This window comes from Platichthys flesus, chromosome 5, assembly GCF_949316205.1.
Source record: "Platichthys flesus chromosome 5, fPlaFle2.1, whole genome shotgun sequence".
Taxonomy (NCBI): domain Eukaryota; kingdom Metazoa; phylum Chordata; class Actinopteri; order Pleuronectiformes; family Pleuronectidae; genus Platichthys; species Platichthys flesus.
In genome coordinates this window covers 13,756,482-13,780,511 of record NC_084949.1, presented here as the reverse complement: position 1 = coordinate 13,780,511, position 24,030 = coordinate 13,756,482, and the positions used below count along the sequence as shown (strand labels likewise).

The 24,030-nt window shown below is 43.2% G+C and overlaps 1 protein-coding gene across 4 annotated transcripts in view; it reads right to left on the bottom strand.

Moving 5' to 3' along the window:
- Positions 1-24,030, bottom strand: part of septin9b (septin 9b) — a 73,244-nt gene that overhangs the window by 30,860 nt on the left and 18,354 nt on the right. For 2 of the 4 annotated variants that reach the window (XM_062387132.1, XM_062387134.1), the window contains exon 2: positions 12,563-13,237. In XM_062387132.1, coding sequence (XP_062243116.1) covers positions 12,563-13,237 — 675 coding nt within the window. Of the gene's footprint in view, positions 1-2,589; positions 2,759-12,562; positions 13,238-20,365; positions 20,579-24,030 lie in introns of those variants that run through there. The other 2 variants (XM_062387131.1, XM_062387135.1) reach the window with 2 other exon arrangements.

Below are 24,030 nucleotides of genomic sequence, written 5' to 3'. Positions count from 1 at the left end.
GCTGTCAGTATGGAACCCATGACCCCCACCAATGTCAGAAGTTGCTATTTCCTCTCATGGGAAAAAAAAGCATCAAAGTCGAGGTCTAAGAGCCTGAAAAGATGCTTTCAGCAAAAAAATTACTGCAAATATATTTAATTAGTGACCAAGCTTGCTGAGTAACTGTGCAGGGCGAGGTGACCATGATGGAAGTGTGTTTGTTGGTTTCATGCGCAGACGATTTCCATCTATACTCGCAAGAAAATAATTATAGACTTTTAATTTGATCATACCATAATTTCTGCACAAGTGGGAGGTCGCACCATAATTTCTTCAACAAAATTCAGTCGGGAATCTGAATTTCCTGGTTGAAGTCATGTGCTTGGTGAAGCAGTAAAAAGCTCCATTGCAGTGTGTTTCTTTAATTCTTCTTTTGAAATACAGTAGCCATTTTGCATCAAAACACACATCAACATTCAGTTTCATCAAAACATGTGGGATGAAAAGGTAACTGAGAGGAAACACTGTTTTGGACCAGAGGTCAGGGCTGATTGCTCGAAGGCCACTGGATCTGGGGCAGAGCCCATATGGAGGTGATTAAAAGAGCCACCTCCATGACTCAGCAGACCGAGTGACTCAGTGACACGTCTTTCCTGAGAGCCGGAGGAAAGGCTGAAACCAAGAGGAGGAGGGGAATATGGGAAAGAGAAGGCGAAGGGGGAAAAAAGAGATGGAGCGTAAGAGGAGGAGGGAGTGGGAATAGGTCTGGGGATGGTTGGACGAGTAAAGAACAGGAGGGAGAAGGGGAAAGAGGAAGAACATCTGGCTTGGCCTGGATATTTACAGGGGAAGATATCTGGGTCTGTTGGAGACTTCCTGTTGTCTTTTATTTGCTGTCGTTGTTCTGCTCCCCTGTGGCGCAAATGGAGACAGCATGTGTGTGATGAGCGAGGACGGCTTATCTCAACAACCCTGAAGTGGCCTCAGAGACTCAGGCTACGGCCACACTACTACGTTTTAACTCTACTACGGACAAGCTTGATGTCCACACTGCTCTGGGGTAGCTTTCAGTCTGGACGGGCAGAAATAGCGATGTTTGGAAACCATGACGTAGACTCAGTGCTGACCCTGTTGTCTTCTGCATTTTACAATGATACATGCGTAGGAGACAAGTTATTTATTGAGCAATCTGGTGTGTAGCTCTTTCCGCAACTACAAACCAAATGCTTCCTGTGTAGCCTGCACATGCATGTCTTCCTGTTTAAATTAGCACATGCATGTTTAGTGTACACGAGCAGTTCCTTTGATAAGCATGGGTTTGTATGGATGGGAATTAAAAATGAGATGGGCAGAGATTTATTTTAGTTTTTTAAACACACAGATTTCAAATGAAAACGTAGCAGTAGGGATGTAGCCTCAGCCTCGGCGATCTGGTTGAAATCACATGAGGACACATCAACAGCACAGATGGACTGATCTATGCATTTATCTTGAGCTGCTCCAATATGTTGACAGTTAAGTCCCCTGCAGCTTTGTTCCTCAGACTTGCCCATTTCCCCTCAAGGTTTCAATAACTCTGGCATGTGTTTGCGTTTTCATCAACTTTTTACTGCACCGAACAGAGTAAGAAGTCTGCATCGTATTATTATCATTAGGATGGCCCACATATAGAGGATTAGGTATTAGCCTTTGTTTATGGAGAAGTGTTTGTCTCTGGTATCTTTTTTGTCCATTATAAGCCACCAGCGTTTTCTCAGCCTTTGTCAATTTCAAGTGCCATATGTCCAAACAAAGCCATTTTCTTCTCACAGACGAGAACCTGTTTCTTCAAATCAAGAGAATGAAACAAGGATAAACTAGAAAGTAGAAGAGCGTACCTCAGCTAAGGCCACTCCATCCATCTATTATCTATGCCGCTTATCCTTTGAGGGTTGCACAGGGGTAGAGGCTGGAGCCAATTCCGGGTGGCTTTGGGCGAGAGGCGGGTTACATCCTCTACAGGTTGCCAGTGTATTGCAGAGCCAACATATAGAGACAAACAACTACTCACACTGACATTTCAATCTATGGACAAATAAGAGTCTCAAATTGGCCGTCCTGCAATCTGCAAGTGTTGGACAGTGGGAGGAAGTCGGAGTATCCCGAGAACGTCTATGCATACAAGATTATAACACACAGAAAGACCCGGAACTGGTATTCAAACCAGTGACATTCTTGCTGTGAGGTGACAGTGCCAAGGTCCGACAGTCTCCTTAAATTCAATCAAGCGGCACCAAATTTAAACATTCACAGATATCAGTTCCCTAAATGTGGCTGAGTTTTTGTAGAAATTTCTTACGAATTTACAAAAAAGTAAAGAACCAACAAACGAATGGACAAGAGTGAAAACGTAACCTCCTTGGTGGAGGTTAAATAAAACAATAGGAAGAGCAGAACTAAACAATGTGGTTTGCAATAAAATAACATAAAGACAGAAAGAGGCAAAGAATAGTCGACCACCATCTTGGTATGTTTCTGTGTATCCGTTTCACATATCCCCATCTGGAGAGGATACATCATACACCCCCCCCCCCCACACACACACACACACAATAGACAGCAGATACTCACAGTGATGATCCACCTCATGGCTGTTGTATATCTCAATGGAAGTAGAAGCCATCTCAGTCAGAGCAGGGTTTAAAAAGAAAGAAATAAGGCAAGAAAGCTCCAGTAGTTTCCCACGCCTCTATGTAATGTTTATATGGCAGCTGCTGTTAAATAGCCCTCTGGTCTCAACCTGAACAAATCTGAGTAACTCTGCTCCTGATGTTGACAACAAGTACTCGCTTATGTTCCGGAGACGCAGCCTTCCCTCGTGAGCAATAAACACAAAAGACTCCACGGGATCGGCCTTCTGGGGAATCCCTGGCCCCTCTCGGGATGTGTGTGGGGGCGAGGGACGGGGATGACTCAACTCCAAAATGAAGAAAGAAAACGGAAGGAGCTCTGTGATTAAACTCTTCTGTGCGGTGCTGCGTGTCTCCCAGAAACATAGAACCAAATCACGGAAATAATTATCTATAATAGAAGCCGTTCTTGTGCAGAGACAGGGGAAGCTGATCGAGATTCTGCTTTTAGCGATCCCGAGCCATCATCTCTGTAACCTGTAATAATAATGTGGTGTTACATTTAAAATCTGTTTGCTAGGAATAGCCTAGAAGAAGCCCTTTGGTCCAACACATCATTTTGATGTTTAGTCCTGCAATAGAGTCTTAAAATGTGTGGGTACAAAGCACTTCACACCAGCGAGCTTTGAGGTGAGGGTTCATCTTTATCTCTTCTCATCTCTAACGATGAGGCTTTCCTAAGCTAAGGATGTTGATGAAGCTACAGACCACAAAATCAAAAAGCTGCATTTTAATTTTCTAAACCTTCGAATCATGACTGATGATATCCAGTTGAGGTCCTTCTTATAGTTTTCGCTCTTTCTTTTATTGTTAAACTTGAACTAATGTACTCTGGTGAAGCCCTGGGTGACATGCTTTCTGAAAGGTGTCATATCTGTCAATTAATTCGACAAACTTCTGAATGTAGAATGCAAATCTTAACAACCCATTACCTATTCGGCTTCACAGTTAGAATGTGTATTGAAAATGTAGTGTAGTGTCAGATTTGGTGCGATTTGGACTTGGAATATGTTTAATAGCAGTAGAAATAGAGTAAACAAACAGGAAGCTACTTGCAGTCATTGGGGGCGGGGCATAACAACCTCTCTGCGCACTGAGATGAACATATCCTCCCCTACGTCCAAGGATAAACTTCAGCAGCAGCTGGAATCAAGCGGTCAGCAATAATATCAACAACTTCATTGTAGATCAACTCGGTAGGACGAAGAGAAAGTTTTCTAGCTTAGACTGTTTATTAAAAAGCTCTGCACACAACGACAGCACATAAACAATAAAAAAGTGACAGTATATTCTGTAGAACTGTTTGAGACGGAATCTGTAAAGACGAGGAATAATTCCAGAGTAGCTCCGCACTAATTAAATCAACTTTACTTACGGACTTACTGCTGCAAACCTCAACTATGACAGAAGATAGATGACAGAAAAACACTGGTTTTAAAGTCTGTGGCAATTATTTATAAAAAGACCTGACTTTCCTTATTGATTCAATAGGAGCTCTCTTGTATATATCTAAAACATTCATCAGTGGGTAGAGGAAAACAAAACCACAAAAAAAGACAGCAGAAGGTTTGCATTAGTTCTCTGCCTTCAACCTAAAACTATTTATATGTTATGCAGTAAAATCCCCAGTTTTTCTTAACAATGCTGCTTAAATGCTGAAGTGCTTTCCTAGTGGAATAGTTGAACTTTACATGTACAGAGCCGAGTGCCTGAAAACAGGGTAATTGGCACTGGGACTGCACTTCAGCATCACTTCACCACAGCCCAGAGGACCATTGTGTTCTCTCTTGGTGACTGTCTCACGTTGATCACGTGTAAGTATCTTCATTGTCCTCAGTTCCATTCGACAGAGGTACAGGCTCTATACATGGCTTTTGCTAACTTGGCTTCAACACATCTCTGATCTGCATAAGCCAACAAACATTTAATAAACTAATGATCATGAAAAAGACAAAGCACCAGCTTCATCCTAATGTCTGCTGTATCATCGTCGAGAAGAACAAACACTCAACTGTATAATCAGCTGTAGTTGGTTCGACATAAGGGATAAAGCTTCACCTTCATCACAGGCAGACTTCAGACAGACACACATGAAACACTCTACCCCCCCCCCCCCCCGCCTACTCTCACCTACTCGTCTCAGCAGATGGCCTAACTAAAACACAAATGGCCATCTGTCTGTCCACGCAAACACATGTACACAGCACACAGACACACACAAATGACTGTTTTTCCAGTATGTCCTCCATCAGCCAACAACTCGGTCAAACACCATTAGCAGAGAATGTGAATACAAATCCTGACCTCACTTGAACCATCCTTCTTCATTGAAACACATAAGGTGTGTGATGTCATTTCTTCCTGGAAAGACTGAATATAAACCTGTTGCTTTGCAGATTGGTCCAATCAAGTCTCATTTATAAATATGTCAAATCTCCCATGGTCATCAGGGAGAGAGAATTACAAGACAGTCAGGCTTTGCACCTTTCAGATGTTTTCAGTAACACAATCACCTTGCAAGTCTTAATAAAATTCTTAATAGTGCATTTTCATGAGAGTGGGCCCTTGCTAACAGCTGCAGTTCAGTCGCCCCAGGTCAGCTATGAGTGACTAATAATGTAAAAAATACGAATCTTCCATCTCAGCCCAACCTGACTGAGGCTTCGCAGCTTCAGTTATATGGCCGAGATAAGAGACATGATTTTCCAATCAGTTTCTTGGACAAAGGAACCTCGGCTCATATCTGGATTAACAAGAGGGAGGATTCACCCCCACACCGACAAGATAAATGAAGATAATATCAGCAAAGAATAAACGTTATCTCAGTTTGCTTCACCCCACACTGATGGCTCATATCCTGCTATTTGTCCAATGGAGATGGAAAAAGGTCGACAAAGGTGGTTTGTGTGTGTGTATGTGTGTTCAGAGTTTGTTTATCGAAACCAATCCTTGTGGAAGTGTGATCATTCTGCCAAAAGTCGTATTCCCAGTCCAAGCTGAAATGAGGTGTTTGAACTAATGTGTGAATGTATGTGCTTGTACGTTCTGTGTTTCAGTGCATGAAGGTAAAAGTCGTGAATCTGTCAGCGTCACGTGAAAGCAGAAGAAAGTGAAAGAAGAGCAGGCTTTTGCAGCAGATGTTGGATTTGGCAGGATGACGGAAAAAAAAGGGACAGAGGTCTTTCTGCAGTGGTGGGAAACTTCTGTGACCCTTGACTTCCCCCAGATGCTCAATGTAAACTCTAACTTCCGCAATAGTCTTATCGTGTGTGTGTGTGTGTGGGGGGGGGGGGGGGGGGGGGTGTGTTTATCTGGGGCAGAGGGGCTCCTCCTCCTTCAGTGTAAGATGGTCATTAAAAAGGAAACCCTTTATGTCCATCTTTTTGTTGATGTCCACACACTTCAAACAGCTGCATGACATTGTCTTGAATAAGCTCCTCTCCTCGAGATACACATTTGAAAAACGTATAACTTCCATCAGACATGAACAGGAAAGAGCCTGGCGTCTGCATGTTGATGCATTTCAATAGCAACTGAACCGATACACTTCAGACACTGGATTTGTTTAAGGCAGTTTCACATTCATTTGCAGGTGTTGACTTTAAAACCCACGAAAAAGAAACTGCTTTATTTCCCCCCACCAGTCAGATTCACCGTCTAACTGGAGTTTACCGGTCAAACACTGCCTCCTTGTGGCCTCAGCAGGAAGCACGCTCACGGTGTGTGGTCACAGTGGAGTAAATGAGAAGTGACACTTGTCACTGTTCTCACTGCGGGGCATTTTTATCGAGCTGAAAAGACAGACGTAAGGATTTAGAGGCTCACTGACTTCAAGTGAGCAAGACGGCACGTTGTTTGGCAGCAAAGCAAAGACACAGTCAGGGACAATCTGGGCCTCAGAGCGAGGACGTCATCGAGTGATCATCTGAAGGCCAAGATAAAGAAGATTTGAGTGTGTGTGTGTTTGTGTGTGTGTGGGAGGGGGGGGGGGAAGTGCTCTCAATGTGTAATTCATTAAAGCAATGCTCAAATGGAAGTTGTCTGATAGTTGTGATTGATTAGACTTCACTGAGGTGTTTTGTATTTAAGCCCGGAGGCTTTCTTAGTTTGGCTTTGTCTCTTCTTCCTCTTTCACCACGTTGTTTCAATTGTGAATAAATGAAGACAGAGTTTAACATGAGGTGGAGAGATTAAAGGCCTTGGATTGTTTTGGACTCTGACAGGGTAACATCGTAACGTGTAGGAACCCTCCTCAGCCTCACTATGCAGCTACATCGTGTAGGAAACTTCACAATGATGTTATTCTCAGGTCAAAAGCTCAAACAGGCAAAACACTCACTTTCCTTTCTCTGCCTCTCACCTTTTTTTAACTTGGTGATAAGTCAACAGGTCACACTGAGTAATGGGCTGGGATCAGTCCAGGGTAATTAGCCTGGGAGAGGACTGACCTCCGATAGGCCTCCGCCTGAAGGAGCCTGCATGTGTGTGTGTGTGTGCGTCTGTGTGTGTATATATGTGTGTGTGTGGTGTGTGTGTGTGAGTGTGTGTGTGTGTGTGTGTGTGTGTGTGTGTGTGTGTGTGTGTGTGTGCATGTTGTTGAAAGAAAACAAAAGTAATACAATTTTGAGATGAAGAAAATGTGTTTGTGTGTATGTGGAGATGTGTCATTGAAAGAACATAAAAGTAAGACAAGATATGAGATGAAGAAAGTGCATGTTTGTGTGTGTGTGTGTGTGTCCTTTCCCGACCTATGGACAAGCTGAGACAAATCACCCTCAGCCCTCCGCTGGCTCCTCCCCCCCACTTTTAGAAGGTCAATCCAGAGACAAATGGCTTCCCTTGCTACTTCGTCCGTAATGACTACACCTCCATTAGGAGAACAAATGTACTACAAGATAATCTGTTTATTTAGGCAAAGCTACGGTTAATTCCATCTCAGACTCTGCTCGGTTGAAACGAGGACACCTCTTTTGTTCTTTGCCATCACAACAGGAAGACGCGACACAATGGCACAACATGGAGCGAACCTTGAAATACACATTTCAGTTCGTCCATACCCTCCATTTCCCGTTCCACCTTTTTTTAGTGCATGAAGAGCGATGCAGCTCTTAACCCTTTGATACACAATATAGGTCAAAAGTGACCTGGCTCAGTTTTTATTTTTCTATATCTTTGCAGTGAATGGATTTCATCATTCAGTATATCAGTCTATATCTGTACAAGAGAATGATGCCTGTCTAATTCCACAGATACTCCCTCCTCTCTCTAAGCAGGACCCAAGGTCAGGTTATAGATAAGGGGCCACCTACAGTAAATTGTAGTGTCTCAGTTGAGGGACTTTCATATCTCACTCAGATGCCCCAGACAGAGAGGCACCAACCTAAACTCTTTTGTGTATTTCCCCAGTGGCAAGATGTAAGGACACAATGTGATTTAGGAATACATACTTTAGACTCCTCTGTTCAATAGGATGCAAACACCTACATGTAACATAGAGAGGGACAGCAATTTTAGCCATTCATGGATGTGCTGTTGGAATGGGCGACCCAAGTTGAAAGATATACTGGGATACTATGGGAGACATTTCAGACTGGGAGGGGGGTGACAATTGCTCATGTTATACGCGTTTGTATATTGTTTCAGACTTAAGGTTGACTTGCTCATAAAGATGCTCAATGAAGAACAGGATGAGGAAAATTAGGTGGAAACTTTTAATCTTGAAAAGAAAATAGCAAAGAAACACCAAGCCATGCATCAAATAACAGAGGAAATGACTATAGGTCATTTTTGACCCGTGTTATGCACTTTTTTCATAATAAAACCCTAAGGGAGTAACAAAACGAAGCTACTGGATGAGACCCACTCCATGACATAGTGATGACAACACTATTCATGGTCAACCTCCCTCTCTAATGACCCCTTATTGTGTATATTAATCATTGTAAATTAAGGATGAATATACTGGAATCACTGGACGTAAGAGTCTCCAGCTGACACAACTTGACTTAAATTAGAAATGTGGTGCGACTGTGCTATTTCTGATCACAGGTGGTGGTTTGGGTCTCGAGATGTTAGATAGAGCTCCCTCTGCAGCGTGTGATGGATTGATGAACTGCAGGCCCGCCTGTCAAGATAAGGTTTCCCATCTGGCTCAACACACAGGATTAGAGCAGATAAAAATCACAGCCAGTCTATCGTGTCTGTAGCCTGAAGTGAACTTAGAGCTGGTGTTTTTCTTTATCATTCTTTACCCCAGAATATCACTTATTTCATCAAATTAGAGTCATAACATTTATTGTGGATTCTTGTACATCTGCCAGCACTTGAAGCTACACTACAGTTCATTAGAGTTGAGTATTAAAATGTGTTTCTTGTATACATTTCTTTGTGTACATAACAATTAGTATGGATTTCACACTAGATCCAATAGTTTTGACCCTTAAACACAAGAGCTGCACACAATGGGATTTTGCTTATTATAAATTGGCAACATTTCAAGTCCAACAGAGCATGTGTGTCTATGTGTTCTCTCCTCTGCTGACTGCAAGCAAAGATTGATGTACTTTCTCATCAAAACACTTACTAAAGATCACTTTTCTCTGCACGTGTGTTCACATATCACTTCACATCAACCTTTCACATCAACATCCCAGTGTACCTCACCCTCTGTGACGCTTCAGATCAGAACACAGAGGGCGGGTGGTGAGGAAGCGGAGCGACGTAGATCACATGAGAGCGGAGAAAGGAAGTGCACTGCAGTGAGGTCACACAGCGGGGAAAACAATCGGACGGAACGGCACAGGAAGCACAGGATATTCTGTGTGTGTGTGTGTGTGTGTGTGTGTGTGTGTGTTTGTGTGTGTGTGTGTGTGTGTGTGTGTGATGTAATTTCCTCTTGGAGTGACTGAATGGGCCGGAAAGCAGCTTATCAAATACACTTGTGAGAAGTTGACAGCCAAATGGAAAAATATATTTAAAAACAACATTAAATAATTGCTAATTTATAAATAATACTTGGAATTAGAGCAATACGTCAACATATTATTTATAAATATCCCTATTTTACACATGCCACCAGACCAATGGGTCTTGGATAGAACTTGGATCTTAGAGATGACAAAATGTCAGTTATTTTAGATCTGTGAATATTATAGGTGGGGCCAGCAGGAAGTTTACCACTCACTTAGATCTCTGTAAGGCCCTCTCCTTATGGACAAATAAGTAGCTATGACCTCTATAATCTAGAAGAGGCTCATGTAAAAGTTTCAGCACAGATGAGAAATTTATAGTCGCATGCAGGAGGAACTTTATGGCAGCATGATACACACACTGGGTCATTTTTTAAATATACTGTGGGAAATGTGCCTACGAAACATCAGCCAAATGACAAAGTGCATTACTTCAGAGACTTTTTGGTATTTCAGCTTCGGGCCGTGTATAAAGTACAAACCAGGATTACATAACCTCAAATGACCTAAATCATCAAGCAAACACACCCATCATTATGTTTCATCAAGAGCTAATTATAAAATGCTTGGCAGTCTGTTTAATATGGGGATGACGATGCCATACAACACAGTTTTGCCTTTTACAGTTGTTTTGTGAGTATAGACACTGATACATAAATACCAGATAGAAAAATACCACTAATGGCTAAAGTGGCTATAATTAATACTTTCTATAATGATATATGATTATAGTTTGATAAATATAAAAACAATATGATTGGGGTCACCAACTGAGGCTATAGGCAATTATCAGTCCGATTTTTCGAACATGGTTTAGTTATTGTGCCGCACGTCTGTCATGGTTTAATTTCTGGCTGCAGCAGATAGATGTTGCCCTCAAAAAAGCTCTAAAAGCTCACGGTACCTGCCGAGCAGAACACTCCAGAAACAAAGAGTTAGCGGAGCTATATCCAGATGTTCCCCTGAGGGTCTGGTGGAGACCAAACACAGAGTAAATACCAGACTAAATCCAAACATGTAACCAACACTCATCAGGTGGATAAAAATACCTCTCGAACAGAATGATGTTACTGATTTGCAACTGCAGGATGTGATACAATACAAGGATATAACACTTTTACCACCGCAACTTTAACAGTAACAATATCTCAGTGTTATATTCACAGCCTCTTTCCACTGGCACCGTGTGACAAAAAGTTTATGCAGGTTTATGTTTCATATAATTCACTAAATATGTAGTTTGCTCTGGTGCTGTTAATGACCCTACATTTACACAAGTCTAGTTGTGTAGCTGTGAAGGAGCTTAGGGTACATTCATACTGCACAACCGTGTGAAAACTGCAATGGATACGCCTGGCACCAACCCTGTTTAGAGTTTGAAAATGCTGCTGGTCGCGTTTTATATTAAATAGAACAAACACTCTGCTTGCTAATTGGGTTGTTTTGGTCATGACGTAGCCTTTGCTGATTCGTCAGGCTCCCGTCACATGACCCTTCCTGTAAGAAAGCGACCGGCATTAGCCGCGGCTAGTAGGACACAATATGAACAGTCAATTACTAGCATTGCTGAAGTGCAGTGTTATCATAGACAGGAGTTTAAACTGATATGTAGACAAAAACGTTCGTTTGGACAACAAATTGTTTTGAACATGGATAAAACATTACGTTCAGCTTACTTAGGTGAGAAGTTAAAAAACATGTTAACTGTTTTTTATATCAATTCACAAGCTGCTCCACAGAAACCCTGTGGCCTTACATCTGACTCTCTGTGTTTCATCTGCTTTAATACTAATTACTATTTAACTGCTGCACCACTGGTCTGGTGCGGCCAAGGTTATGCTTTCATCACATAAGAAAAAAGCCACATCGGCTCCAATTCTGCATGAACAGACATGGACAACCACAAATACAGACAGTCTGCTGTTAGTACTGACAGATCGGCCTCCGAGGACACGGTTACTTGTGTTACTGACAGGCATGCAGACATCAGATTAATCAAACAGACCCACTCCCTTGACTGAATTCTTCCTCACAAAGAAAGTCTCGAAGTGAGAAGAGAAGCAGCAAAAGATAAGAAGCAAGAAGTTCAAACAAATCAGTGTATGGGAATTTAAATCCGGAAAATGAGACAAGACTTTTTTAGTTAGTGTGGTGTGACTGTGAGCTAAGAGTGAAGAGTTCCTCCTTCCTCATCACATGAGAAAATATAACTGCTTTAACTGGAGCTTCGGATCGCCTGTTACACTCACTGTAATCCTGTCTCCACTTCTGACACGGCCACATTAAACTACTAAATGCTCTGCTCAATTAAAACATGACAGGCGTCTCCAATTCAGACTTTACACATCAAGCCAAAAATAGAGAATCTATAAAAGATCTAAAGGAAACTATGTCACAGACAGAAGGGATTGAAGCATGTTAGCAAAGTGCATTATCTGCAGTAACCTGTTTAGTTCTTCATTTGTTCTAAAATCATGTTTCTTAATGAAAACGTGGGTTTAGAGGAAATGTTTGGCCTTGACAATATGCCAAAAGAATTCAATGAAACAAGGATTACCTCACTTTTCCTCAGACCACATGGGTATTGTAATTGACACTGCAACTATGGAAGAAGGCCCCAAACTGTTACACCTGCTTGGAGCAGCTTGGAGGGCAGCAGCAGATGTGTTGTCTGGGGCTGTAAAGGGCCCTTATACTGACGGACAGAATCTTAATTTGTGATGATTTGTTTTGTTGCACTATTCTTTCAGCAGTGAGATCAACAGAAATAATAAGAGGGTTGTAACCTCACTGCCATCCAACAGGCAAAGGGTCGAAATCAAGGGGAAGTGAACATATCACTAAATAAAAGGCCAGAATCCCCACTTCAAGCTCCTCATAATGATGCGGATGTGTTAAGAGGAGGTGTTTGACAGTTTCAGGAAGTGGCTGGAACGGCTGACTTACTTTCTGGGTTGGGGGATCTGCGTCCATGGTTCGGTGAGGAGCAGCGGAAGGTGGTCACGATGGTGTTATGGTGTGGGTTGGGGTGGTGTGGGTGGTGCACCGCTGGGTGGTGGCCGTTGTTCTCCGGAGGAGCTCTGGTGATGCTGATTTCAGGTTTACGTACGTCCCCGAGACTGGGGGCCTCAAACTTGCGAGCGTGATTCTGCTCGGGGGGGCGGCTGGTCCCGTTGTTGTTACTGTTACCCTCATTGCGTCGGATCACAGGGGAGTCACTGGGTGTCTTGGCAAAAGTGACCTCCCTCTTGTGGCCCAGCTCGGGGGTCTTAGAGTGACCCAGGACCTCGGGGCGTTTCACGGCGCTGCTGGTCACAAATCGTGAGGAGGCGGGGCTGGTGAGGTTATCCACCTGCTTGCTGGAGGAAGACGAGATGTCGATGGAGAGCTCGGAGCGGCGCGACACAGGCTCGGGGGTCTTGGAGCCTCCTCCACCCATGATGGAGCGGGGCTGGGTGAAGTTGAGGTTGTTGTTGTTGTTGGCCGCGGTGCCCAGGTCACGGTAGTAGATGCTGGTGGGAGACATGGCGTTGCGGTGAGGGGAGCTGGTGGTCCGGCGGGATCCGGGGGAGGAGTGAGATGAAGTGTCGACATCCTCCACCTCAAAGGACCTCTTAAGAGCTGCATGTGAGGGACATAGACAACACCACTGATCAATTCCTTATTGGCAGTAAACCGATTGGGAGCTATATTGGTGTTCAGTTGCTTAACCTTTTAAAAATAAATGAAATACAACGTAATGATCCGATTTTTGTGTGTGTTTGACATAATGTAAATTTGAATATGTTTAGTATGTGGTAACGAGGAAATTATGTTTTTGCAGCCTAACTGCAATAGCAAATACACAGTGAATGTAACTGAGGGAGAAATTATCGTGAACAAAATTTTCTAAATCTTATTTATTTGTTTGGCATACATGTTGAAATGTTAATAGACATATACACGTATTTGTTTTCTAACTAAATATCTAAGCTTAAAGACCAATATTGACCTGGAAAACAGGTAAAAAGGTTCTTTCCTTTTTTAGCATTTTCTTTGCAAATATGTCCTTATGTGTGATAAATAAGATTGTGAATGTAAAATGGTCCCCACGTAGACAGTGTTCTTTGTAACGGGCCACAGACCAAAGTAAAATTATCAGAGTAAAAAGGACAATGTTTCTCATGCAAATTTTCTATGGAGAATGTATGGAAACAGTCAAGTGTGGTATCAATTGTAAAGTATTTGAGCAAATGTACTTTGATACTTTTCCCACAGTTTATATGCAGCAGGAACACACCACATCTAAAACACATTAACTTACTCTTAACTTTTCTAAAACATTTTCTAAAAGCAAAACAAGCTCATCGTTGCCATATAAAGTATTTGTGGGTCAAGATTGCTGTTTTTAGGACCGAAGAACAATACAATAAAATGTTCATTAAAAAAGATCACACCAGTTAAATGAGCTCTGAACAAAGTGAATTGTTTCTCGAAAACATAATATGAACGGCATCCAACTAGTAAAGAGTCTGTGGTTGGAGGGTGGGGCGGCTTTCGAGGCAATTTTGGTGGCAACAGAATGCAACAATATCTATCTGATGTCAGTTCATTCCCCATCACAAACAGCTTTCACTACACTGAAACAACATATGAATTAAATGCGACACGAGTGTTATACACTTCAAACTCTGGGGTTTCAGACAGGGTGATGCTGTGATGCATGCAAACTGCCAGGCATTTAGGCAAAGAGAAAAAAGTTTGGAAATTAATGAGCAACATGGGCACAGCGAGAGAAGCACATCCTTCCCCTCGGCTCTGACGTGAGGAAGTGGCTGCGCCGTCCAAGACGAAGATACCCAGGGATGGAATCGCCCCCTGGGAAGACCGCGCTGGCTCAAAGTCAACTTAGATTTGACTCCCATTGAGGAGTTGCTGTGCCAAGCCAGTGGCCAGGAGCTGCTATTAAAATGACACACTAGTTGGACCGGTCCGCTCACGCACGCCCTTAAGAATATCCCCTGCTTCCAACAATCCCCAAACTCAGCGCTGATTATTTGATCCCTTCGTGGCTTGTGGTGTGTGTGAGTGTGCGTGAGTGCTGACACACACCACTTTGCTTTATGTAACTGTATGGAGTTCTGCTCAAAGGGCTTGTAAAAAAAGGAGTCAGTATGTGTTACGGGAATGTATACGTGTTTATTTTTAAGCGACTACACCCACAGGGAGAGGACCATGCCCCGAACCCCGCTGCTCGCTGGGTAAGGCCAAAACAACCTCTGTGGATGCGGAGCTCAACACAATCACATCCACGCGGTCCACCCGCACCGATCGGCCGGCACCGCTAATCTAATTTACTGCCTCGTTCCAACATGGTGGACATTTGATACAAAAATTCAGGCCGCAGCCAACGTCTCGCTCTCTTCCCGTCCTCACCGGACGCACCAAGGACGTTCTCGTTCACCACAGGAATAAAAGGATCTGCAGTTTACGATGATTTGTGATAAAAATCTCTTGACCCCCCCCCCCCGTCCCTCCCTGTTCACTGTTTTTCTAGACCTTGAAGCTCGGTTACCTTTCATTTGTGGCATTCAGATAGTAAAACATTGGTTTTATAAGATATGGCTGTAAGGTTAGGTCGCCCCAGATCGTTTTACGTTCCCTACATTATGTTAGGAAACCATGAAATGTGTCTTAATAAGCATAAAAAAAAGCCTTAGACATTAAATACCCACTTCAACAGTCATTTCCTCACGCTCCCATCATTTATTTTCTTCAAATCCTGTTGAGAGCAGAGTTCAATATACAATACGGCGCCGTGAAATCTCTTTAAAATCCATCCTTTAGATATACATATGAGAAAATGACATACAACAGTAAACTTGCAATTTTTAAGTGGTGTCCAAATCCACAACGCCACTGGACTGTGTCCTTCTTACCCCTGCACTCCTCCTCCTCCTCCTCTTTTTTTTTTTATGATTGCAGCGATCGAGTCCAAGGCTGTGGCCACTTTCAACTCCGGCCAGAGAATAAAATCGGTCTGCCAACATGGCTCTGCAGATTTCACAAGGAGCCGAAAGGCTGTATGCCCGCTCGGACCGTGTTGAGTGTTTAGCGAATAATTTCATCGTCCTCTGAGAGTCCCAGCACTTCGGAACCTGTCGACAGTCGGACATCTCTTGACCCTCGCTGCAGGCTTTTGTTATATTTTGGAAGAGCTGTAAATGTGAGAGCCGAGGCTGAACACGGGAGAGAATTCAGAACGCACATTCACAAGATTCGTCATAATAAAAGCCGAACATAGACGCTGTTTCTGCCGGTGACCTGTTAAGTGATCTTAGATTAGTAGCTCTGTGTTGGGCTGCTTTGTGATTATATGCCCTCGGGCGCAGGCCTGGAGCTGAGGGCCTCGCTGTTTGTTTGTATTTAGAGACTGCCCAGTCGAGTGTGCATGATTTAAGAGCAGAATCTCGCTGTGGTATAATGCTGTTCTTTAACATCGGCGATTTCTCAATCAGAGTAAAATGGCACTCGGAGAACGCATACATTTGCCAAAGCTGATTTGTCACTTTATCACCATATAGCATATTAAAATCAGATACATTTAAACCGACATTTTCAACCAACCGCTCACATTAAACAGACCAAATATCCACTCTCTGATATTGTTATTGTACCTTTACTGAATAAAGATTACTTTTGATTCACAAAATCTAGATACATTTGTATCATTGATGTTCGAAGATATTAGCACAGTACAGATGTCAGATTATCTAACATTAAAATGTCTGCATTATTTGTTGAAAAACACCCTACGTCCCAACGTTACAGAAAGCGAAACAGAAATCCGGAATCTGCCCCCTGATCCAGATCTATGCCAACATCTTATGGGTTCTTCCCTGACCAGGACCACTTCCTCCACCACATTTCACAGTAATCCATTCAGTAGTTTTTGCATTATCCTGCTAAACAAACACACACAAACAGAAACTCCGGGGAAAGCATAACCTCCTTGGCCGAGTTAATTGATGCCCAACCAGCCAGTGGTTCAGTGTCTTGTTTAGCCGAAGCAAAACAGCTGAGGAAGGATATTCTTTACCGTGAATACCCTGAGTATTCGTGCAGTGTGGGACTGACATATGGATGAAGGAGTATTGGTCCCAGTGAAGCAGCATTCCCAGACTATGAGCTGGAAACAAGAGGTGCAGTCCACCTCAGAGGAACCTCGTCAACAGCAGCTAGGAGCGTCGTCTCCCCACGTCCCTCCGCTACCTATCACCGCCCAGTACCTCACCGTGTCTCATGTGGGGCCACAGACAATATAGCTCATGGTGGAATGAAAACAAAGATGGAGGCATCTGTGTCCTCACTTTGGTTCACGGTCATTTGTTTTGTAATCCAGCCCAGGTGTTAGGCCACTCTGCCTCTTTATCATCCGTGTCATCACTTACACTCTAGTCAAGGACGTTCCAACCAACCAACATAAACACTCGGTATCATCTCGGCCCAGATGCACGAATTAGAGATAGTCGGAGTCGGAGGGAGGAAAGCAAACAGAGAGACAGGAGGGAAGGAAGGAGAAAGGAGGGAAAGGAGACGAGATAGAGAGACAAACGGTTGCAGCGTGGGAAATGAGCAGGTTAAAACAGGTCAAAGATAAAGTTGCCAATTCTTCAGTTCTCTATCACTGGTGTTAGTGGACACTGACAGTGATATGGAGAAGATCTATGATGTTGCAGTGTACACAAAAAGCTCTCAGACATGCACTGAACTCTGGGTAATCTCCTGACATTATCCACAGAGGCTGGTTATTGACGTTTCTAACAACACGACGGATACAAAACTGGGAGAATACAAATATTTCAGAAAAGACGTGCCACACCACACCACACCAATGAAGATGTCAACTTAGAAAGACAACGATATTCAACATATGAATGAAACAAATGTAAAAGGCCAAGTCCAAATAAAGTCCAGGCATCGTCCAGCTTAACGTCTCTGAAATGAGGATGCTTTCAAAAACTATGCCATCAATAACTTTACTTGATACAAACTGGAGTCATCATTTTTCAAGGTGAGGGCATATTTCAACAATATCCAGGAATATATGTAGTCCCACACTGAGGCCATGTTTCTAACATCATGACCCTGAGGAGGCCATAACCTCTATTACAATACTCATTGTTCTCCTTGTCACTGAAGATAGTTCAGTATGGCTGTGGTTGTACATATTTGTTTATATAGTTATACGGAATGATAGAATTGTATCTTATGGTATTTTGCTTGGTCAGGTTAAACTTTACTGCCACATTATCAAACATCTTTCAGCCCAATGATGGTGCTGTGTTTACTAATGCTGACCAGAAAGCTTTACTGCATGGTTCTCTACTGGTCTGGCCAACACCCTGTGTCCAGCACAATGGAATTCTGGGATAGTTAAAGGCGTAAAGAGGGAAGCCATGTCAGAGGAAGCTGCTGCAGAGATTGGGTCTAAATGTTCATAAATTTTGCAGCAATATTGACGCATGATATCTTTAAAAGGACCATCTGAACACTAAACACTAAAATAATAGATAAATAAAACAATAGAAAATGTCAGCATTCACGCACACACACAGACACAAAGACACACACTAAAGCTATCCAGACAGCTGCTAAATAACTGACCTAGTGCTTAGCTTCAGGCCTCAACCTCTGGCAGGTAAAGCCATGTCGTGTTGCTTTGATCAGAGGTTGGTTAACCATCTCATTCACTAGCAGATTTACATCAGCAGGTATAAAGAGAACGGCTGCATTCCACTTAACACCTGTTGATACACACACACTGTTTGGTCTCTCAATGAAGTCCTGGTGCAAAGGATGGAGGGGGGGGGGGGGGGGGGGCTGGCAACATGGAGATTACAAGTGATTAATCGTAGCAACGTGACCTCGGAGCAGAAATTAAAATATGCGAGCCAAAGACTTTTTACATGTGAATCATTGGACATTGAAACTGCCTGTAAAATATTTGGCGGAGAACATGATTATGCAGAGCTACAGTCTCTCAGAGATTAATTTGAAAGTGTGCACATTATGTGTGTGTGTCTCGCAATAACACAAAGTATATGAAGGGTATTTTTTATTTAACTGGACTAATAACAATGCATTACATGATTGTGTGTTTCTGTAATTTAGTTCTAATTGGACAACAGAGAACAGTTACAAAATGTGTTTAAACACATGACCAACCTGAACCAACTTGATAACACACTTTGGCCTCTCTGCCGGGTTGACACACTCTCTCCATTTCTATGTCGGGTTCCTCTCTGTGTTCACACTCCACAATGCAGCCACACACTGGCACCTCTGAGCAGATAATCAGCCAAAATTACCTTGAACTGGACCAGACACAGTTCAGTTTAGGTTGGAAAACACATCATGAGCCCACGACCGACTCTGCAGAACCTCTCTGGATATTCAAATAAGAGCTTATCCTTGGCTTATTCTCATAGGCTTGACTCATATAGATTCAGAGAGACATGCTTTCTACCCTTTAGATACCAGCAATTACAGTTTGTGGTTTCTATCATCCCCTCTTTCCATAACAGTGCAACACACTCAGGAGTCCAACCAAAGAGGCATCATTACGTGTTTAGTGTGCTCACCCTCTCTTTGCCCATTTCCTTCCCAGTGTGAGATACAGCGCAGTGCAGTGTACTGGAAAAGAAAATGATCTGGGATAAAATGGGGATTTCGTCAGTCAAAGTTTTTTCCATGCATCTCGGTCTACAGTTGTTTATATACTGGATTAAATCACTAGACTGGTTCATACCGACCTTTTTGAGGTCCTGGTGACATAGATGATGATGGACAGTCACCGTTGGACAGTGAATACAGCAAGTGCTTTCTGGGAGTCGATGGTCGGTGCATACTGAACTAGAACGCCAAGGTCCAACAGCCTCCTTAGGAAACCACATTTAAACTCACTGGATTCTGATTTTTATCTGGATCTGCATCAACTTGCACACACTCATAAATATCAGTCCCCTAATGATGCCGGATTTGTTAATGAAGCCCAATGAATTAATCTCTGAGTAATCAGGGGAAAGGTTGATAAATATCAACGTCACGATGTTAGCAGTTATCTATTTGCATGTGGATTTATTGCCCTTTAACTCTGAATAATCTAGTTAGCATGAACTTCCTATCCACCTGTAACTTCCCCTTGTCGCTTAAATGGTCTGCCAGTAAATAACTGCTGTACATAGACAGCAGCTGAGGGGAGCGGACTGACCGGAGGAGGAACAGGAAAGAAGCACGGAAGGAAGGGAGAATGAATGGCAGAGGAAAAAGCAGGACAAAGGGAATTAATGCCAGCTCCACAAGGGCTGAGGAAACAACGTAGAGACCCAGTTGTGAACGTTGAATGTGGCGTTAGACAGATGTTAACTCTTAAGAGCTGAGGTTTCCACTGTCTCCCTCTGCCGTGCTTTCAGCTGAGAGCTATCCGGTGCTGGAATGGTGTGTGGTGCCGGTGCTGTGTTTGTTTCTATTATTGACGTAACCTGGGTATAATCAATGTCAGATGACAGACTACAGGAGCTTGGCTAGAATTTGCCCACCACCCTGTTTTAAACACATGCATACACACATACGCTCATTTCTTATGATATTATTATATTGGTCAACATTCATACGACTCAAATACAAATCTGATGTTTACTTCTTCCGAATTGAACATCGCACATGAACATTATACGTGAAAAAAAAAGTGGAAAACAAATTACAAACCTTCAAAATCTGAAATAATCCCCTCCAAGTGTGGATTGACTCCAGAGTCTGACATCTTTTCACTCATGAAATATCACCAAACTTTGTCCTTCAACTTTTAAGCTGTTTCCCGTTAAATCTGAAGAAATCTCCAAAAATAGAGTGAGAAAAGTCCAAGAACCACAACTCTCTTAAAAGAGCAATTTTCTCTGACTTCCCACCAACTTTTTCTATATCACTGCAATCAGGCTTCAGAGAGAGAGAGCGAGCAGGCAAAGCCTCCTCCCTTCTCCTCCCCTCCCTGTAGCGAGAAACACACTCCCCCTTCTCCCTCATGTCCTGTGTGAGTGTGTGTGTGTGCTTCCCCTGCCCCCCACACACTCCTGCACGCATGCACGCGCAGGCACTGACGCAGACAACAGGCCCTGTCATACCCGGAGAACCCTTTACGACCGAAGGTGCTCTCAGGTCTGATTTCCTCCTTCAGCCCCCGAGCAGCTCTGACATGTGAAAGTGGACGACATGTCACACAGTCCTTTAAACCGAGTAAACCTGCAATCAGACAACATCCACGGTTACAGCTGTGGCTGTTTAAATGGCCTCGCGAAGGGCTGCGTTACTGTAACTCAGCTACGGTTCAAATTAAAGTTAAAGGGAGAGTTTGAGCTTTTTAGTTTTGAGTAAACAACATTTAGATTAAAGAGCCTGGTATCACCAAATTACAAATGAAGCATTTATTTCTTGAGTCCAACTAAAGTCCATCATTTCTCCGCAAAAAACACAAACATCCATACTTTTTGAAGGTGTCTTAGGACCAGATGACATTTTTGACATTAATCTCTATTAATAGCCATCTTCATATGAATGCAAATAAATGAAAAAGCTGATATTCGATGTATTTCATGTGTTCCTCCTCTTTTGCTCTCGACACGGACTGTTATCCTCCAGGCTACCAGAGCCTGCTCAAACGTGATTGGTGGATTGGCAGACTGAAACCAGAAAGCCTCCATCCCCAGAAGCTTGTCCCTCTCCTACAGATTCTGAATATTTACATGTAGAATCTGTTCATAGAGTTAACCCTAACCCTACCTAGAAGGGCGTTAGATCGCACACGTGGACATGACTCTCAAAATGTCTTTAAAAGTGTTGTGCTATTTGTACTGTTTATTAACTAAAACCTGGTGCAAACACTTCTGTAGAAGCTGCTCTACTTGGACTGAAAAACATCAGAGACTTGCTGGAGAAAGTTGACTTTAGGGATGTGAGACGGAGCCTCTGGGCAATCAGAGGGCGAGTCGTGCACCAACCCGCCCCCACGCACACTGTTGTCAGAAGAAGCACAAGAATTTGAGCATTGTGGACGTTACTGTAGCACCAAGGGCTTTGGGAGGGAGACTGATGACAAACTGGCTTTTTGAAGTGTGGACAATCTGGTGAATGTTCTTTAGAGCCACAATGAAACACTTTTGAAAAAGTGATGATGAAATAATAACAAAGAAAAGCGATGAAATATCAAAGTCGGACTTTTTTTGCACCGGCTCCCTGTAATGTGCCGCAGTGTTTCTTATCCACAAATCTACCACAGACACAAAGCAATAGTGATGGTATCGCTCTAACTACTGATTGGCCTTGAGAGAGCAGCTTTTCCCCCTTTTCCTGTTTGGGGCGGCAGACAAGATTGCAAATTAATTTTTTGATGGATTGTCCCTGATCCTGGGTCGCTTTGACCATTTCGACACTAATGCTAACGGTCATAACAGTTAATAAAAAGCTGACACCAAACCATTTCTCAAAAGAAAACTAAAAGCAAAGGGAATGTGTAATTCCCACTTCCAGATATCCAGGAGATATCGTCTCTTAACACCAATGACATTCAGGTTTTTTTTTGTGAAAGCAAAAATGCAGAAAAACATGCGAGGCACTTTTATAGGCGCCAAATATTTGCTAAATCCCATATGAATGAAAAGCTCCATTCAAAGAGGCACTAATAAGATGCCAAGCCCACCCCGCGGCCCCTAACCCTAACACCTGAGAGGTCGATAGGGACACAGAATAATGCTGTGTGTTTATGGTGCAGTCTGGTTGTTGTATTAAACTGCTGCGAAGGTGTCTTGGGATAAAGAGCAGAGTGCGGAGGTGGAGTCTGCACGGAATATTTGCATGTATACATCAATCAGGAACTTTAGTACTTAGAATGTGAGCCCCCTGAGACGCTTGTTGTCATATGTTGGGCAATTATGCCTCAAGCTCATATTGTACGACAGCACGTGATATGCATCATACATCCTGGCAGCTGTAAAACCGCCTTTACAGTTCGATGGGATGGTTTGTGCTTCCATGAATGCATATGGTTATAGTGGTTATAGTGCACCGTGACATGCACATGAAAACACATGTGGATGTGCTCTTGAATTCGGCCGCATTCCCTGCATATCACCTACTCTACACAGTCTACAACTACCTGTAGTCCACAGTACATGTGCTTTGCTGCACTGTACACAAGGAAGTATGTGGCCCCTCGGTGCCCATGCAGGCCCAAGTGCACAGTATTCAATTAAACCGGAACACATGGTACGTGAAATACACACCTCCGCCAGCAAGTGTGTATTTATCTAAACATGGATACACAGTCTGAGCTGACAGGATGAGGGAACGCTCCAAAACAACATCTGGAGCAGTGTGTGTATGCGTCGGTGTGCGCTGGAGGTAACATTATGTGAATATGTGCATGTGTGTACATGTGCTTGTGCGGTGACTTGAATGCGACTGTGTTTGTTTGCGTCTGTGTGGCCTGGTGCCCCTGAAATAGCAGTGGAAAAGCGAAGGTAATTGCATATAGTGGGATGAATGTGCCTGACCACAATCCTGCAGCCCTGTATCTGTGGTGCTGCGAGACACCAGAGCTGTCCTTCTTATGTACCTCGTTAATAAAAACAACAGAGTTTAGGAGAGGGCGCAGAGCACTTAGAAGTGTTGATTCTATTTAATGTTGTGATCGGTGAAGTTGTCCGATTTCATGATTCTTGCAGAATTCAACCTCGTGGAATTTGTTGCTGCGCTTGTAGCTTGTAAAAACCTCGGAGTCACCGCTCTTTACAGACTTATGGGATGATTGACGCTGTAATGAAGAGGGTTTCAAAGTGGGAGGCGGGGCTCCCCAGGGGGACTCTAAACAGTTTAGGCTCCGTGGAGTGGAAGTGAAAAATGCAACATTAGCTATTAGCCTCACCAAGGTGATTATATTCTCATCTGCATTCGTCTCTGTTAGGTTGCAACTTTACACAAACATTGCTGCACGGAACTTGGTGGAAGGATGTGGTACATGGGTCGGGGAAGAACCCATTAAATTTGAATAAACTCTAGTGCTGCTCAGGATCAGGTTTTTGGATCCAGGGTAGCTTTCCCACTGGTTTTAAAAAGCTCTCAGTGGTCTTGCTGTATCACTGCATCACTGATCTCCTGATCCCACGCTCTGCCCCCAGGTCACTGAGGTCTTCCTCACAACTCCTTTCAATTCCCCCTGTCGTCTGAAACTCTAAAGAGGACCGAGTTTTCTCTGTTGCTGCCCCTAAACTCTGGAATAATCTCCAGCCCTACATTAGGTCTTACCTACTATCCATAATTTTAAATCTAATTTCAAAACCTGCCTTTTTAATCTATCTAACTCAACGTCATTCCCTCTAATG